The sequence below is a fragment of the Oncorhynchus clarkii genome, chromosome 3 (assembly GCF_045791955.1).
Source record: "Oncorhynchus clarkii lewisi isolate Uvic-CL-2024 chromosome 3, UVic_Ocla_1.0, whole genome shotgun sequence".
Classification (NCBI taxonomy): Eukaryota; Metazoa; Chordata; class Actinopteri; order Salmoniformes; family Salmonidae; genus Oncorhynchus; species Oncorhynchus clarkii.
Window position 1 is genome coordinate 42673960 of NC_092149.1, and position 17975 is coordinate 42691934.

General features: G+C 39.2%; 1 protein-coding gene across 4 annotated transcripts in view; it reads right to left on the minus strand.

Moving 5' to 3' along the window:
- Positions 1-6008: 6008 nt before the first annotated feature.
- Positions 6009-17975, minus strand: part of LOC139395675 (dachshund homolog 1-like) — a 263172-nt gene continuing 251205 nt past the window's right edge. For 2 of the 4 annotated variants that reach the window (XM_071143028.1, XM_071143019.1), the window contains exons 10-11: positions 17593-17661; positions 6009-7847 (exon numbers count right to left, since the gene is read on the minus strand). In XM_071143028.1, the coding sequence (XP_070999129.1) occupies positions 7810-7847; positions 17593-17661 (107 nt within the window). In that variant the 3' untranslated portion in view covers positions 6009-7809. The remainder of the gene's footprint in view (positions 7848-17592; positions 17662-17975) is intronic. The other 2 variants (XM_071143011.1, XM_071143003.1) reach the window with 2 other exon arrangements.

The following is a 17975-nucleotide window of genomic DNA, read 5'->3' on the forward strand; positions in this document are numbered from 1 at the left end:
CATGATACTACCAGGGGTGTGTACTCATTAGTGCACACCGTAGCAAAAGTTTTGCAACAAAAACAAGAGTTTTTTTATGTACAATCCCTCTCCGTTTCTGTTTGCTTCCATTTAGTTCCTAGTACACCCCAGTCACACTATAATATAATTTGCTACCTGACAATGATTGGTCCATGTTATGTTGTCATGTATCCCTGGATGTTTTTGGAGTTCTGTTCTTCTGCTTGGAGGTACCTCCCATTACTCAAAGGAAACAGCATGAGCTGTGGGCCTACTCAGTGTAGATACGCATCTGGTGGGGTTGTGTGCAACCCCCAATCAGAGTGTGGCAATGTGTACCTATCAGGTACTGTATAAAGAGCCATAGTGTGGGCTGCTGTCACGTCCTGACCTTAGTTCCTTTTTATGTCTCATGGATAGGTGCCTTTTGGCAAACTCCAAGCAGGCCTTCATGTGCCTTTTTACTGAGGAGTGGCTTCCGTCTGGTCAATATACCATAAATGCCTGATTGGTGGAGTGCTGCAGAGACGGTTGTCCTTCTGGTAGGTTCTCCCATCTCAACAGAGAAACTCTTGAGCTCTGTTAGAGTGACCATCGGGTTCTTGGTCACCTCCCTGACTAAGGCCCTTCTCCCCCGATTGCTCTTGAGGTATTTTCTGAACAGCTTCTCACTTCTTTGTTTCTCAAGTTGTCATTTCGACCACATGTTACACACTAATTTGTCGCAAAAATGACAGTTGGAACTCAAAAACAGAAAATATGTAATTCGTGTTGCTAAGCTAACAGTTAGAGTGTTTTTTACGGTTTGCACGCGCCTTCATCCAAAGGGAATAAAAAAAATATACAAAAATATATTGTCTGAAAGAGTTATATGGATTTAATATTTGTCAAATTATTGAGCATGTCCTCAAAAGTCAAATAAGCATCAGAAATGTTATTTATATACAATATGAAAATGCATATCAAGATCCTGATATGGGCCTCAGCCAAAAAATATGCTACTCATTCATGTATTTGTATGTACATATTCTTATTCAATCCTATACACTTGTGTGTATAAGGTAGTTGTTATGATATTGTTAGATTACTTGTTAGATATTACTTCATGGTTGGAACTAGAAGCACAAGCATTTCGCTACTCTCGCATTAACATCTGCTAACCATGTATATGTGACAAATTCAATTAAATTTGGATTTGATTTAGGCCTACTGTCAGTATTTGTCAACATATACAGAAAATAAAATGTCCACATAGGCCAATCTCAGAATATTTAATGAGCCCATATCTGGCCATACCATTTATGATATCCCGAGGGAATTCAAAAATGATGTGTGCATTAAATATTTGTCAAATTATTGAGCACATGCTGAAAACTCAGTAATCATACTTGTCAGGATCCGTATATGGACCTCAGCCAAGAGATGCATATCTGGACTCAATATAGTTCTATCTTGAATGTACTGAGAAAACACAGATATGCTACGTATGCAGTCAGTATTTGTCAAAAAATAGTATGTCATATCTCAATATATCAAATGAGTCCATGTCCAGCCATAGGAAATGTCCATGTGTGATATTCGGAGTAATCCCATATCATGTCTAAAAAGCACATCTGGAATCAGAATTTGTCAGGATATGTTGCGTATTCACAAAACTCCAAATATGTTTTTGGAAATGGTCTGCATTCTCTAGATGATCAAAAACGTGCCACGTAAAGATATCCCGTGATATGGACCCTTTCGCCCAGTGTGTGGCCAAACACATGGGCAACCTGCAGTTTAGAGTCTGGGAGAAGATTAATGAGATTGGGACCTACACGCCCTTGATTCCGGACCCCAACACTTCCCAACACCATCTCATCCTGTCTGAGGATCTGACCAGTGTGAGACAGTGACGAAGACAGTAATGATGAGATTGATAAAACAGTGTCAGAAAGTTTTGATACCATTAAAATGGTCCTGGGCCCTGAGGGCTTTGACCGGGACACACAGCCGGGACATTGAGGTTGGGGACAATACTCAATGGTCATTGGGTGTGATGACAGAGTCTGTCCAGAGGACGGGAGACGTAGAGAGTGGGTACTGGCAATTACGATTCATTGGTGAATACGATACACATTCCACAGTAGAGTCAGCCACTCAGCTTACAGTGTGACAGAAACCCCAAAGGATCAGAGCGCAGCTGGGCTGGGACTAGCCAACTAAACTCAATTCCACAATTTGCGATGGAGTTGAGCGGCGACTGGTGTGGGCGGACTTGAGCACAGACGTCACATAAAATGTACTTTTTTATCAAAAACGACTGATTTCAGCACCCAAAGAATAGCCTGCAATTACAATTATGGGCATACCCAAAGAATAGCAGCAAATTACAATTGCGGGTTATTCTTTGGGTGCTGAAATCAGTAGTTGTTTATAAAATGTTGTCGGATCTCAACGTAAATCTTGGAGTTTAATCAGCTACACTGGGACAGAAGTATGCTGTCATTGTATGACGCTGATTATGAAATACATCGACACACGTTCATACACAAGTCTGAGAGAGTCTTTCCTTTTTTCTTAATGGGTGTAAACTCCACCCACTTGAGGATATTACCAGTGAAGACCTCTGTAGACAAAGAAGATTATGTAAAAATGAATTAATATGATTCTGAAGACAATGAAGAATATTAGAGACAGCGACAGTGACTGTTCAATATTCGATCATGAAGCTGAGTATAATAGATTCCCTGAAGAACGAGATGATGAAACCTACTGATATACCATTGAAGAGGATTGATTATACAGGTATATCAATGTAGAATCATATCGTTCTGCCAGTGGAACTACACAGTTAAAGTTAATATTGTTTCTTTCTATTTTTGTAAAGACTTACTCTAAGGGCTCTATGTACTCTAATGCCGGATGTGGAAAGTGTTTTGGTGGCTTTTAGGAAGAAACTGCAATGATGGCAGTTATATAATAAAGAGTAACACATTTTACAACCCCACTGTAACATTAAGCTGTATGCATCCCAGTTGTAAGGAATATGGTGGGTATTATGTTCAGCTTCATGATTCCATGTATAATTTGCTGAAAGGGAAGTACAAAGGCAGGTGTTCATTTTACGGCTGAAATTTTGAATTAGTGTAATGCACTTTAACACATTAAATAATTGATTTACATTTTAAAGTAGGCTGGTCTGATCCTCATTTACACATATTCTATTATATTCTATTCTATTATAGGGTAACACTATGATTATAAAACACACAAGTGCCTAAATTGGAACTCAGTGGATGTACAGTAACATGCTATACATGACATCAGAGCTCCGGTTTTCCGCTTCACAGTGCTGTATGGGTTTTGACTGACAGCCATTATAAACTTCAGCACAGCGCGTCAAGAAGCCCCCATCCTTCCCTCTAATTGGGCTACTTTTCCACTTTTGTACTTTTGATGTTGTCTGAGTGAGGAAAAGGCTGTAAATGGAGAGAAGTCAATGTGTTCTGAAAGATGAGACGCTGAGGATTATAATAAATACATATTTGGGACGGGGCCATAGTGTCTCCTGACCCCTCCTGTCTCAGCCTCCAGTATTTATGCTGCAGTAGTTTATGTGTCGGGGGGCTAGGGTCAGTCTGTTATATCTGGAGTACTTCTCCTGTCTTATCCGGTGTCCTGTGTGAATTTAAGTATGCCCTCTCTAATTCTCTCTTTCTTTCTCTCTCTCGGAGGACCAGAGCCCTAGGACCATGCCTCAGGACTACCTGGCATGATGGCTCCTTGCTGTCCCCAGTCCACCTGGCCTTGCTGCTGCTCCAGTTTCAACTGTTCTGCCTCCGGCTATGAAACCCTGACCTGTTCACCGGACGTGCTACCTGTCCCAGACCTGCTGTTTTCAACTCTCTAGAGAGATACTCTCAATGATCGGCTATGAAAAGCCAACTGACATTTACTCCTGAGGTGCTGACTCGACAACTACTGTGATTATTATTATTTGACCATGCTGGTCATTTATGAACATTTGAACATCTTGGCCATGTTCTGTTATAATCTCCACCCGGCACAGCCAAAAGAGGACTGGCCACCCCTCATAGCCTGGTTCCTCTCTAGATTTCTTCCTAGCTTTTGGCCTTTCTCACCTGCATTGCTTGCTGTTTGGTATTTGTACAGCACTTTGATATATCAGCTGATGTAAGAAGGGCTATATAAATACATGTGATTTGAAACAAGCAAACCACACATCCGTGTCCAAATTTGCATTTCATATTTCCATGTTTGAAATCTCATGCTATTTACAATATCAACGTTTATCGCTGTGTTCGATCCACAGTTACAAGGATGACATGCGTTGTACCCTGAGTTGTCCTGAAGAGAATGATCCTTCGTTTCTCATATTGTGAAGAAAATATGCTGCTCCACACGCACTTGAATGCACTGAATGACTCCATTCTATGCGGACCAAAATAACAATCTGTTTGTCTGAAGTGCCTTTTGAAAGCCTAACACTGTAGTATCTTATTTTACAACTTAGCTAGCCATGTTGGCAATAAAATAAGCTTTCAAATGATGCCCACCTGACCCAGATTGCGATTAATAATGGAACATTTTTGGATTGCGTAAACAAAACCAGTAATTGTGTGATGAGGGGGACGCAGGCTGTGTTCCAAACAAAAATCTGTGCTTGCTTTAGTTGCTCAATGGAAAAGCTAGATGAGCTCAAAAAAGCAAGCGCCTTATAGTTGAAGACTCTTTCCTTGACAGTTTCTTGTCTTTGTACCTGGAGTGTATATCTTAGACCCACTTTTACAAAACTTTAAATATAATGGTCATCAATGAATACAAAATTTACTGGAAAGTGTTTTGTTCACAGAACATCAACACGTTGTTTTCATCAGAAGACAAGTTGCAAATGTTTCTGGCAATCAGTAAATACTATTGCACAAAATTGTAAATGGATTATCAGTAGTCAATCATGTAAAATATAAGGAACGTTCTAGGGCTCTATTCAATCCGCACCCGGGACAGGCACATTTCAATTATTTATTTCCAACATTGTGGACATGCAGAGATGCAGAGAATAGAATTTGGTTACTTCTACTTCTAACGAAATTTGGGTTACTCCTAAGTCATCATCTCCAACATTGTAACCTTCCATTGCAGAGCTTTGCTTTGGTGTGGGTTTTGGCCTATGTGTTCATATCATTTGCGTTCCTCCACTGTATTTACCTTTCCTTATTTCTATTGGCAATTATGTTACTGCTTGCCGATGAAAAGGCTATACAAACCTATGAGCAGACTAGTCTTTTAATTGAATACATTGAATTGGATTGTGATGATACTGATTAAAGAATCTGGCACACTTTGCTTATTTTCTATTTTGGTTTTGATTAGGGATTCTATTTGATTTGTTGTATATTAAATTGTTTGGTGAAATATGCTTAAAAGTAGAGAAATTTCCCATAATTCTGCACCTTTTGAAAGGTACATCATTTTGTAGCTAGTCGAACCCGGGTCCAGTGATTGTCAAGCTGATACCTTAACCATTGCGCCGAGAGTTCCAGACCTGTGTGAAGTTGCTAGGTGTTGGGTTAAGGTTGCTACATTACGACCTTCCTTTGGGAGAGAGTGTCCCCAAACTTCTCTATACCATGTCCCTCATGGTTACACACCTCTCCAATGGCCTCACGGGCACCATTTCACTTGTGACACCAATGTAGAAAATTTAGGTGGACGGTAGCCCCGACTGGATCTTAAACCCGGGTTCAGTGACTGCCAATACAATACCTTAACCATTATGCCAAGAGGTCCGCTAGGTGTTGGGTTAAGGTCACTACAATATTAATAGTCCATGCAGAGAAATATTGTGACGCTATCAACAAATCTACTTCTTCTGCCTTGGTGCAGGTTCTGCCTGTATTTTGGTTTCGTACAAATGAAAAGTAAAATGGTGTGGTATCTACTGTGCAGGTTAAATTGAATCAGGCCCAGCCTTTGGGCAACAAAATTAATTAAATTAACTCACATTGGTTATCATCAACATTTGAAGTTTATTTAAAGTTGAAGTACAATGAAGTGTGCTATGCGTAGCTATATGTAAGTTATTAGCGACAGGTCAACAATAAACATCGCAACAAACTTTCAAAGTAAAATAAAGTGTGAACATGGGACAGACACTCTTTTCCCAACATTTTTTCAAACACATAGCTTGTTCCTGTTACAGTACATGACAGAAATCAGCTCTTGTCTCTGGAATTAACTTTTGCATACTGCATAACAGTTGACTCACCTGATGTGCAAAACTATTCAACCTTCAGCTTGAATACAAATGAAGCACATCTCTCCATAAAGTAAAATGTCTTATTTTTGCTGCATCATGATTGCATTAAAATACTGTACATCACTGATTTTGTGAGGGAACTTTGCTTGAGTTTTCATACCAATATTCTACAACGGAGAGGGTCGGTTAATTGTTTCCGATAGTCATTCTAGCTGGTCCATTGTCTGTACACAAGTAGGATCTTAATTTGATCGCCCTGTTGTTGCAGGAAATGTCCTGCACGGCATGAAATAGTTTAAAACTTAAAAATGTTGGACTTGATTTGCACAAACAAAAAATGGATCAACCCCATACAAAAATGTCAATTCATTATAATCCACATAATAATTCACATTTCCTTTATCAGCAGGATTATTGTCCTGCTGTGGGAAACTGGTCAAATTAAGATCCTATATCTATCTGTATGTGACATCTGAATAAATTGTCTTGAAAGAGGAGATTCGTTACCAAGTGATAATATGTGATTACCAACAGTCCATGTGACATGTTAGTAGCCACACATTAGGAACAAAGGTGTCTGGGAAACTATCTTTAAAAAAGTGTTCAAATAAAAAACAGTATTACCTGTTGCAAAGGGTTACTATTGACAGCAAAAGTTGTTATTGGAAAGCAAAATGTTTAAGGTGTACATTTTCGAAATCAGTTGGGCTAAAGTGAATCAACCCTACGTATTTGTTCAGCACAATATAGGATTTAAATATCATAATTCCAGGACAAACATTTACATGCCTGCATGCTTTCTCACCAAAATGGCAGGTATTTTAAAGAATGATGGCTCAGAAATTAAACAAAAACAAACTATAAATTCATATAAATGTCAGTATTGTCTTCCTAATAGATCTACTGCATACCCAAAACCACCTCTTAACTTTACACATATACCATATTGATAGAGTGAGTTATCCTATCATTATCATCAGTTCTGGTATATACAACAATAATAAAAAGGAAACTCGATTGTATTTTCTTATATTTAGAAAACATTCAAATCAAATCTCAGTCGCCTCCTTTGATCAACATATGGATAAATTAGAATTGTTTTCACAGGTTCTTTCCAAGCTTTATATTTTTGGAATTAAACTTGAAATACAAAACAAAACCTCTGAGTCTGACCATGTTCAAAGCTTTCTCGCTGGTGGAAATACAGTATAAAAAATGTTCAGTGCTGAGAATTTATCTGAGATATTACCAACAGTGTACCCCTTGGTAATTATTTACTGTGCTAAAAATGTGTTTATACTTAGAAAACAACCCACCTCAATGCATCAAAACCTGCTTTAGCTACTATATTATGTTGATATCTGTAAGAAAAAGTGTTCTAATTCTACATTCAGACACAACCCTTCTTCAGCGTTTGGCCAAACACCATTGAACTGCTACAGTAAACGCAGCGAGACTTGTTTCTGCTACTAAATCTGCCTGGATAAGGGCTCGTGAGTATCTTCATGGGATTGTTTTCCCCTTCAGCTCTCCTCATCATCTTCTTATCAGTACATCACTGTGGTTTTCAAGAACAGTCTTCCATCTGAAAAAAAATACAAAGGAGACAAGGATTAGCAATAGCGTACTGGCCATGCTGACTCAACTTGGAAATATGGTGTTTAGCTCTATCCTTATAGTCCACAAAAACACACACTGGTTGCTAGCTTGTGTGAGGTTTCCCCACAATAAGCTAACTCCATAGTTTCTGAAACAAAGACCTAGGAGCAAGAGTACTAGGCCTGGGAAGGATGTCAGATTCTCTTGGACATTTCGAAAGCGTAACCAAAAAATGTTTTGTGGATACGGAGGTGATGTCACCACATCCCATTTTCAAATCTGTCCCAGCTGATGCTGGGAACTTCTACAGACATTTAAGCTGGAGCATTGGTACATTATGGGAGGCAACCTGTCTGTCTAAAGAGACTACTAACTTAATAATAATGATACATTCATTGTTTGACAAAATCTGGAAAAACATCAGAAAATACGATCTGAAATCTTCCAACACACATGGGACTACTTGTAAGAATATTTTAAGATAATACACAACGCAGAGGACTAGCGGTCAATAGAGAATTAACGATCAATTGAAGTAGTGTTTTTTCAGTTCAACATCTGGTTAGAATATGTGTAGGGGTTTCAGTCCTGGACTCATACCTACATGTGGCAAGATCTCATTGGTCTGAATTGTTTACACATTGAGCCTGAAACAGGATACTTGTTATTTGGCCATTGGCCTAATTTTACTGCAAGAAACTCTAATTGGTCAACCACAGGCTAGGGTTGTTGGTTATAAAATTACATCATTTCACTTTGTTCTGTGGAGAATCATTGAGGACAGAGAAGAATGAACATCGACCATCTACTTCCCAGCATAACAACTATTATTGATTATTTTTGAATAAACCTATTTTTCTCCCCCTGATTTGCTTTGGGGTCTGTGTTATTGAGGAATAACATCAACTGCTAACATACTCTTATCCAATACTCTTCCAATGTCCCTATTTTCTGGACAATTTAAGTTACTCGAGCATATCAACACTCACAATTGTAGATTTAACAACAGACATGAATTGTTGCTTAAATGATTTGCATGATCTGTTGGAACAAACTGCAGAATCGAGCAGTAACAGTTGAAGAGACTCCTTATGCCAGTGTTTCTCTGTCTCATGAATTAAAATAGGGAAGTAAAACCAGGCCAATACAACCATCTACATATTTAATCATTGACAAAGGCAAATTGTATGAGGAACCGCGATATTCAACACTGCCTGCCTGCACGATTGCACGTCACATGTGCTTAAGACATCTCAACTGACATGCTTGTTTGAACATAATATTGCACTTATGATGTAAAGCGCTTTACGAATGTCACTTCCTGTACAGAAGGAGTGTTCATTTAAAAAGGCAGAGTCATTCTTCTCCAATGCTATCTCCAGACACCTGCAACCTAACGAGCTTTGTCCATTTTCAAGGAACACTCATATCTTAGTGGTATGCCCAAACGAGCAGCGCTGCCTCCGATGCAGGGCTGGTAAAAGCATCTGTTAAGCACAGCTCAGGAGCATGGCGTTTTATTACCCTGGTATTACTGTGCTTTAAGCAGCCCTTTCCCCTCTCTTGCAGTGGACCTAAATAATTCAATTTAATAGGGAAAAGCACACCAAAAGACTAAGCGGCGACAGCTTGAGGAGAGTGATATGTTGCTGCTTGACACAATGTCAGACCCGAGACAGAGAGACATCGGGGTAGAAACGGTACGTTTGTTAGCGGCTTTCAAGAGATTGACAGAGTTCTCGTGACATACTGTGCCCATAGCTGGTTACTATCACAAACACTTCATTCACATTTATTGATATTCTGTAATCTCACTATTAAACCATTTAACATTGGCCTCTTAAGTTAAGGCCAATGGCTCACTGGCAATATTTTAAGCCATATATGAATCATAAAAGCCTCTGTTTCTATCCAAAAAATACAATACAATACAATGACAACCTTCCCCTATTAGCATTTTTGATTAGTACACATTCTCGCCTATGGTAGGACAGCAACCATCACTGCACCATGTACCTAACCACCCAGGCTTCTGTCGTCAATGCATCAGTGTGCTGTATGTTTATAAAAAGCTGGATGGAAAAATAGCAAAGGCTTGTTGGGAATGTGGGAGGGGGAGACAAACACATGGGCTAATTATCCGGCACTGCCGTGGGTCTCTGAGGCATTGCACTCTGGCTGCCTCTATTCAAGCAATATTGCAGAGTTATGTGTAAAAGTAACTACAGTGTGAATGCAAAGGGCTGAAAATAAAAGGGATAGAGGAAGGTGGTGGTGGTTGGAAGGGGTGGATGGGGATGAAATCATTCACCTCCATGAGATGCCATGTATATCACCTTTCTCTGTCAGTCTCTCTCTGCCTGTCTGTATGTCTGCCTGCCTGCCTGCCTGTCTGTCTGATCGGCTTTACCTTCACGGCTGTTCATAGGGACGATAGTAAGGGGAGGCGAAAGTGTGGCTGATGATCACCTTTGATAAGTTGTGAAGTAACATATCAGGTATTTTAGTGTTCAAACCATCACAATGCTCAACATTTGAATGTTCAGGAAAGGATTAAGAAATACATTTTTGACACAAGGTTCTCTCTGAAATTGTTGAGACACCATTTTTAATTTGGGCAAATAAATTGGTGGAACTTCTTCTATGTTTGTTCTGTTTTGATTAACTTCCACTGCCTCCAGTTTGCAATATTACTTCAAATCTTGATTTACATTTTTGAGTGAGAAAAATCTGTGACATCTTGACACATTGTTTTATGAAAGAAAGCCTCATATTTATTTTTTTTGTATTCAAATCAAGATGAAAAGTTAATTAAAAGAGGATAAATATTTTATGAGATGCCAAATAAAACAGATATGTTTTTTGCTTCTCTCAGCATAAAATTCTGTTGAAAAATTAATGAATACATGTAAATTATGCTAAATATGCCCATGCAAATATTTTATGAAGACAATTAAGGGATCCATTAATTACGGTATTTTTTGCTTCACTGACATTCATTCATTTAATTTGAATTTTACTTTAACTGTTTGGATGTTTAATCTCGCAACAAATAACTTTATGTCTCTTTATGGGTCATGTAAACTTGCCGAACACATCGAAGGGCAAGCAGGCGGGAACCAGAGAGGAGATACTGGGGAAGATATTTACGTGCACTCCGTCACCATGGCGTTAGAGCCAGGAGAGAGCTACAGTCCCAGTAGCATGGCTGCCTGCTAGCTGCTACAAAAGCCAGAGCTCCCTCTTGGAACCGATTAAAAAACACTGCAAAAGCAATTAATGAACACAGATTGTGTTAATATCTCAGAATTAGAGAAGTGTGACAAAAGACAAATATAAATAATTAGTTCTCTAAAATTATGCTCTTGTAATTTTTGGTCTCTCTTTCTCACCCTAGCCTGAGTTGTGAGATGAAAACACAACATACATTTCTTTTGGATTTATCCGTGTGATATGGTTGGGTGTTTTATCCGTGTCTTCTTTGCTTGTGTAATTTATCAACATAATTGTTTTGCCTTTGAGAGTAATTACTGTATACTAGGCTGGGAGCAGAGGAGAACAGAGGAGACATGGGAGGCAGACAAATGGCGATCCAACTTCACAAAAGCACACATTGTTCCGTGTTAACTCAACCTCCTCTTGATTCTATTCTTCAAGGCCATTATCACTGACATTATGAGCCCTAGAAATTACACACTTCATAGCTACACCATAGCATATTATATATTATTATATTATATTATCATTATCATATAATTATAGATTATTCAACTGTGAGAAGGGCATCTGCTATATGTCCAAATTGTGTCTGAACAGGAGAGAAAATACGTATCTTTAGTGTCTATGACAATATACCATGGTAATGGTTGCTACGTTGCAATGAATAAGCTATGTTTCTGATCACATACAAATAAAATGGTAATGCAATATAAAAAGGAAGTGAGAAAAGTTAAGCCTCCAGTTAATACAGTATAACAATTAAATTATAAAGTGCTGTTTAATGTAAATCAAAAATGTTCCAATTTCAAATTAAGGATACTTGATATACTAATTTAGTATGAAATGGGGGACTATAACTGTTCTCTATCCAGAAGTTTAAACAATTGTGAAATGTTGACATATGGTTTACCTTTATTGGACAGCAACCCTTTTCACATCTCTCCACTGACTGAATGACATTTAATTATGAAAGAATCCACCCTCCTTATGGTACAAAACTATGATGAATATCTTTCAAATTTCACAGCGTTTTACTGTGTAATCTTTGTATTTTCCAGGGGAAATTGAGACTTCTCTCAGAGATAAAGCGGTGATGATAGGGAGGAGTTGGAAAGGAAGGGAGGGGGAGATGCTGTTGGGGATTATTAGAGGAAGACGTTATGATACTAATGAAGAAGAGAGAGGTGACGTGTTCTTGGGTGAACAGACTTCCTCACGTGGAGGAAGGAGGGGGTGGTGATCATTTCTGAAGACTCACTACCGTCTGGGGCTGCATCTCAAATGGTACCCAATTCCCTACATAGTGCACTACTTTTGACGAGGGCCCTATGCGCCATGGTCAAAAGTAGTGCACTACATAGGGAATACAGTGCCATTTGTGATGCAGCCCCAGACGTTGGATAGTCTTCAGAAGTTATCACCACCCCCTCCTTCCTCCATGAAACCCCACAAGGCAAACAAACAAGCCATTCAAATGCACATATTGTTACAGGACTTTTACATAAAATAAAGTGGATCTTAAGAGGTAAACAAACAAGTCAAATACACTATGCACGTACAGTACCCACATGGGTGCATGTACACAGACACGCATACCTACCTGTCACTGAAATTGACTTATGCGTGCTGATAGTTTCAATGTAGTATTATATATCCTCTGATTGCACTTTAAACCTAGTTTACTGTAACATTCATTCAGATCCAGGCAGAGAAGCCTGTTCATAAAATTGATACTGTTAGTTAAGAAATTAAGAATTCAAATTGGCTTCTTCTATAGGAACAGGTCCTGTCTTTCGTTAATTAGTAAAAAATAAACAAATAAAGATTCTTTCAAAAGTCATTCCGCTAATTGACTATGGCGATATCGTCTATATCAGGTAGTCCCAAACTGGGGTACGGGTACCCCCAGGGGTAAGTGCAATTCCGTCGGGGGTACGTCATATAAAAATGTGATACACATGTAAAAAAATATATATATACATATATACATACACACACTACCATTCAAAGGTTTGGGGTCACTTAAAATTGTCCTTGTTTTTAAAAGAAAAACATTGCTTTGTCCATTAAAATAACATAAAATGATCAGAAATACAGTGTAGACATTGTTAATGTTGTAAATGACTATTGTAGCTGGAAACGACAGATTTTTTATGAAATATCTACATAGTTGTACAGAGTCCCATTATCAGCAACCATCACTCCGGTGTTCCAATGGCACGTTGTGTTAGCTAATCCAAGTTTAAAAGGCTAATTGATCATCAGAAAACCCTTTGCAAATTATGTTAGCACAGCTGAAAACTGTTGTGCTGATTTTTTGAATGGTAGTGTATATAGATTTTTTAGTTAAAAAATTCTTCACATTTTCAAACAGTACATTTATATTTTCCAACGGGGCTATACATTTGGGTGACTAGCCTCGTTTCACTGCCTAAAAAAAAATTCAACCATCTAGTGTTCAGCGAAATAACAACACAATGTCAAATACAGGTAGCCGAGTCAAATAATTAACATCCAATCACATTAACCATTACTCTCTCACGGTAAACCTTCACTCTTGCGTGGACATTTAGAAATGAAACATGACAATTTGAAAAATAAGCCACAGGGGTTTTTAGAGCGAGAATAAAGACGACTTTTGAGTAGTAAGACATGAATAAAAGCAAAAGGTTCCATTAATAAGAAATGGCTAGAAGCATCTTATATGGTGAGCTACCGAGTGGCTAGGACAGGCAAGCCCCATACTATTGTGGAGGATTTAATTATTGGGTACACTGCAGCATCCACCGAGAGGCCCTTGCTGCCAAGGGAATGCCTGACAGATTGAAAGACATTTTGGACACGACATGTTAAAGCAAGGCCCCTGAACTCGTGTGTATTTTCTGCATTATAAATTGATATGGGCAGTGACCATGTAACGGTTTTACAACATACCAACATACATGCTGGTTATCAATGGGCAAAGTATAGTTTTTTTAATTGAGAGACGAGCGAACATTTTTCTTTACTCTACTTGCCATAATTTGTACTTGTCTGACCGCTTGCATGATGATGAGTTTCTCACATGACTGGTCTATCTGGGTGATGTTTTTTCTCGCCTGAATGATCTGAATCAAGGATTACAGGGACTCTCCGCAACTATATTCAATGTGCGGGACAAAATTGAGGATATGATTAAGAAGTTGGAGCTCTTTTCTGTCTGCATTAACAAGGACAACACACAGGTCTTTCCATCCTTGTATGATTTTTTGTGTGCAAATGAACTCAAGCTTACGGACAATGTCAAATGTGATATAGCGAAGCACCTGAGTGAGCTGGGTGCGCAATTACGCAGGTACTTTCCCAAAACAGACAACACAAACAACTGGATTCGTTATCCCTTTCATGCCCTGTCTACTTACCGATATCTGAACAAGAGAGCGTCATCGAAATTGCAACAAGCAGTTCTGTGAAAATGTAATTTAATCAGAAGCCACTGCCCGATTTCTGGATAAGGCTGCGTTCTGAGTTTCTTGCCTTGGCAAATCACGCTGTTAAGACTGATGCCCTTTGCAACCAAGTACAGTGGGGCAAAAAAGTATTTAGTCAGCCACCAATTGTGCAAGTTCTCCCACTTAAAAAGATGAGAGAGGGCTGTAATTTTCATCATAGGTACACTTCAACTATGACAGACAGAGAAAAAAAATCCAGAAAATCTCATTGTAGGATTTTTAATGAATTTATTTGCAAATTATAGTGGAAAATAAGTATTTGGTCACCTACAAACAAGCAAGATTTCTGGCTCTCACAGACCTGTAACTTCTTATTTAAGAGGCTCCTCTGTCCTCCACTCGTTACCTGTATTAATGGCACCTGTTTGAACTTGTTATCAGTATAAAAGACACCTGTCCACAACCTCAAACAGTCACACTCCAAACTCCACTATGGCCAAGACCAAAGAGCTGTCGAAAAACACCAGAAACAAAATTGTAGACCTGCACCAGGCTGGGAAGACTGAATCTGCAATAGGTAAGCAGCTTGGTTTGAAGAAATCAACTGTGGGAGCAATTATTAGGAAATGGAAGACATACAAGACCACTGAAAGTCTCCCTCGATCTGGGGCTCCACGCAAGATCTCACCCCATGGAGTCAAAATGATCACAAGAACGGTGAGCAAAAATCCCAGAACCACACGGGGGGACCTAGTGAATGACCTGCAGAGATCTGGGACCAAAGTAACAAAGCCTACCATCTGTAACACACTACGCCGCCAGGGACTCAAATCCTGCAGTGCCAGACGTGTCCCCCTGCTTAAGCCAGTACATGTCCAGGACAGTCTGAAGTTTGCTAGAGAGCATTTGGATGATCCAGAAGAAGATTGGGAGAATGTCATATGGTCAGATGAAACCAAAATATAACTTTTTGGTAAAAACTCAACTCGTTGTGTTTGGAGGACAAAGAATGCTGAGTTGCATCCAAAGAACACCATACCTGTGAAGCATGGGGGGTGGAAACATCATGCTTTGGGGCTGTTTTTCTGCAAATAGACCAGGACGACTGATCCGTGTAAAGGAAAGAATGAATGGGGCCATGTGTCGTGAGATTTTGAGTGAAAACCTCCTTCCATCAGCAAGGGCATTGAAGATGAAACGTGGCTGTGTTTTTCAGCATGACAATGATCCCAAACACACCGTCCGGGCAACGAAGGAGTGGCTTCGTAAGAAGCATTTCAAGGTCCTGGAGTGGCCTAGCCAGTCTCCAGATGTCAACCCCATAGAAAATCTTTGGAGGGAGTTGAAAGTCCGTGTTGCCCAGCAATAGCTCCAAAACATCACTGCTCTGGAGGAGATCTGCATGGAGGAATGGGCCAAAATACCAGCAACAGAGTGCGAAAACCTTGTGAAGACTTACAGAAAACGTTTGACCTCTGTCATTGCCAACAAAGGGTATATAACAAAGTATTGAGATAAACTTTTGTTATTGACCAAATACTTATTTTCCACCATAATTTGCAAATAAATTCATAAAAAATCCTACAATGTGATTTTCTGGATTTCTTTTCTCTCATTTTGTCTGTCATAGTTGAAGTGTTCCTATGATGCAAATTACAGGCCTCTCTCATCTTTTTTAAGTGGGAGAACTTGCACAATTGGTGGCTGACTAAATACTTTTTTGCCCCACTGTACCTATGTGAGAGTGGATTCTTGGCCCTCACTAGCATGAAAACTAAATACAGGCACAGACTGTGTGTGGAAAATGATTTAAGACTGAGATTCTCTCCAATACAACTCAACATTGCAGAGTTATGTGCATCATTTCAAGCACACCCTTCTCATTAACCTGTGGTGAGTTATTCACAATAACAAATAAGGTTTTATATGTAAGATGGCTAAATTAAGAGCAACATTTTTGATTATTATTATTATTATTTGTTCCCTGGAGCTATAGGAACTCTTTGTCACGTCCCACGAGCCGGGTTGTGACAGAAACTCCCACTAATTCTTATGTTTAAAAAAATGTATCATATAGTGTGTGAGTGTGGCAGGTACAATGAAGGCAAAAAACAATAATTGAGAGTGCGCTGACCCTGGTGCTAGAGGGGGTACGCAGCTGGAGGTTGAATGTTTGAAGGGGTACGGGACTATAAAACGTTTGGGAACCACTGGTCTATATGAATGCAGCTGCCACTGTATTGAAGGCATTGGACACAGTTTATCATAGCACATTGAGCTTTATTACGGGTGATAGGTTCATTACACATTTTGTATCAGAAAGTAGGCTTGCCCTCCTTGAAGTCTCGTAGATATATGTATTTTTTGTCTTTGCTTTTCATGTATTGTGTAAATTGGGTGTATGTAGATATGTATTTATTATTATTTAGGTATTCATGCAGGGCTCATCTGCGAAAGAGACCGTGGGGTCAGCACGACTCCCTGCTTAAACAAAGGTAAAGACACACACACACACACACACACACACACACACACACACACACACACACACACACACACACACACACACACACACACACACACACACACACACACACACACACGTATCATTACCAGTATTAAAAGGTGCAGTCATATACAATCTAAAACCATATCTCTCCTTTAACATCACTTATGACTTGTTATTTTTCTCCGGGTTACACAAAAACCTTGCTGCTTGTTAAAATCTAAACAGTCAATCCAAACTGTTCATGCCATATGTGAGTGCCATACTTCACTCCCTGTAATAAAATACTGCTATTATGTCTGTTGAAGGCCAATGCAATCTTGACCCAGTGCTGTGCCCCAGTTGGCAAGCTGTTAGTTACACTAATGCTCAAATAGAGAAGGTGTGAGGGGGGGGGGGGGGGGGGTACAGACAGACTAATAGATTGACAGAAAGAAGAAGAATGATAAATAGAGAGATGAAGTGAGATAATGGCGAGAGAGGGTGAAAGTGAGAGAGAGAGTGAAAGAGAGGGAGTGAAACAGGGAGAGAGAGTGAGCAAGAGAGAGATTTATCTTCTCCTCAGGTTCATGTACCTTGTATTGTCCTCTCAGCATCTGTTCTTCCAGCACTGCGGTCACTCTCCATCTCTGGGGTCAGTGAGTCTGGGAGAGCAGAGAGATAGAACAGAACTGCTGTTAAACATCCTTCAAATGGAGCAGCCACACTAAAAGTTTTAATTGAAAAACTCAATTGGCTATAAGTGAAAAACAACTGATACAATAAGACGTTAGATGATTCCACAGTCAGATGCCCTACATTAACTTATTTTGTTTGTTTTATTCTAGACACTATTTTTACTTTATTGTTGCTGTCTGTTTATTTTATCTCCTCCATTCTTTTTTGTTTCACTGTAAAGTGTGTTGCGATTTTAAATGCACTTTAAATAAAGATTGATACATTTTTAAGTAGAGTGTAA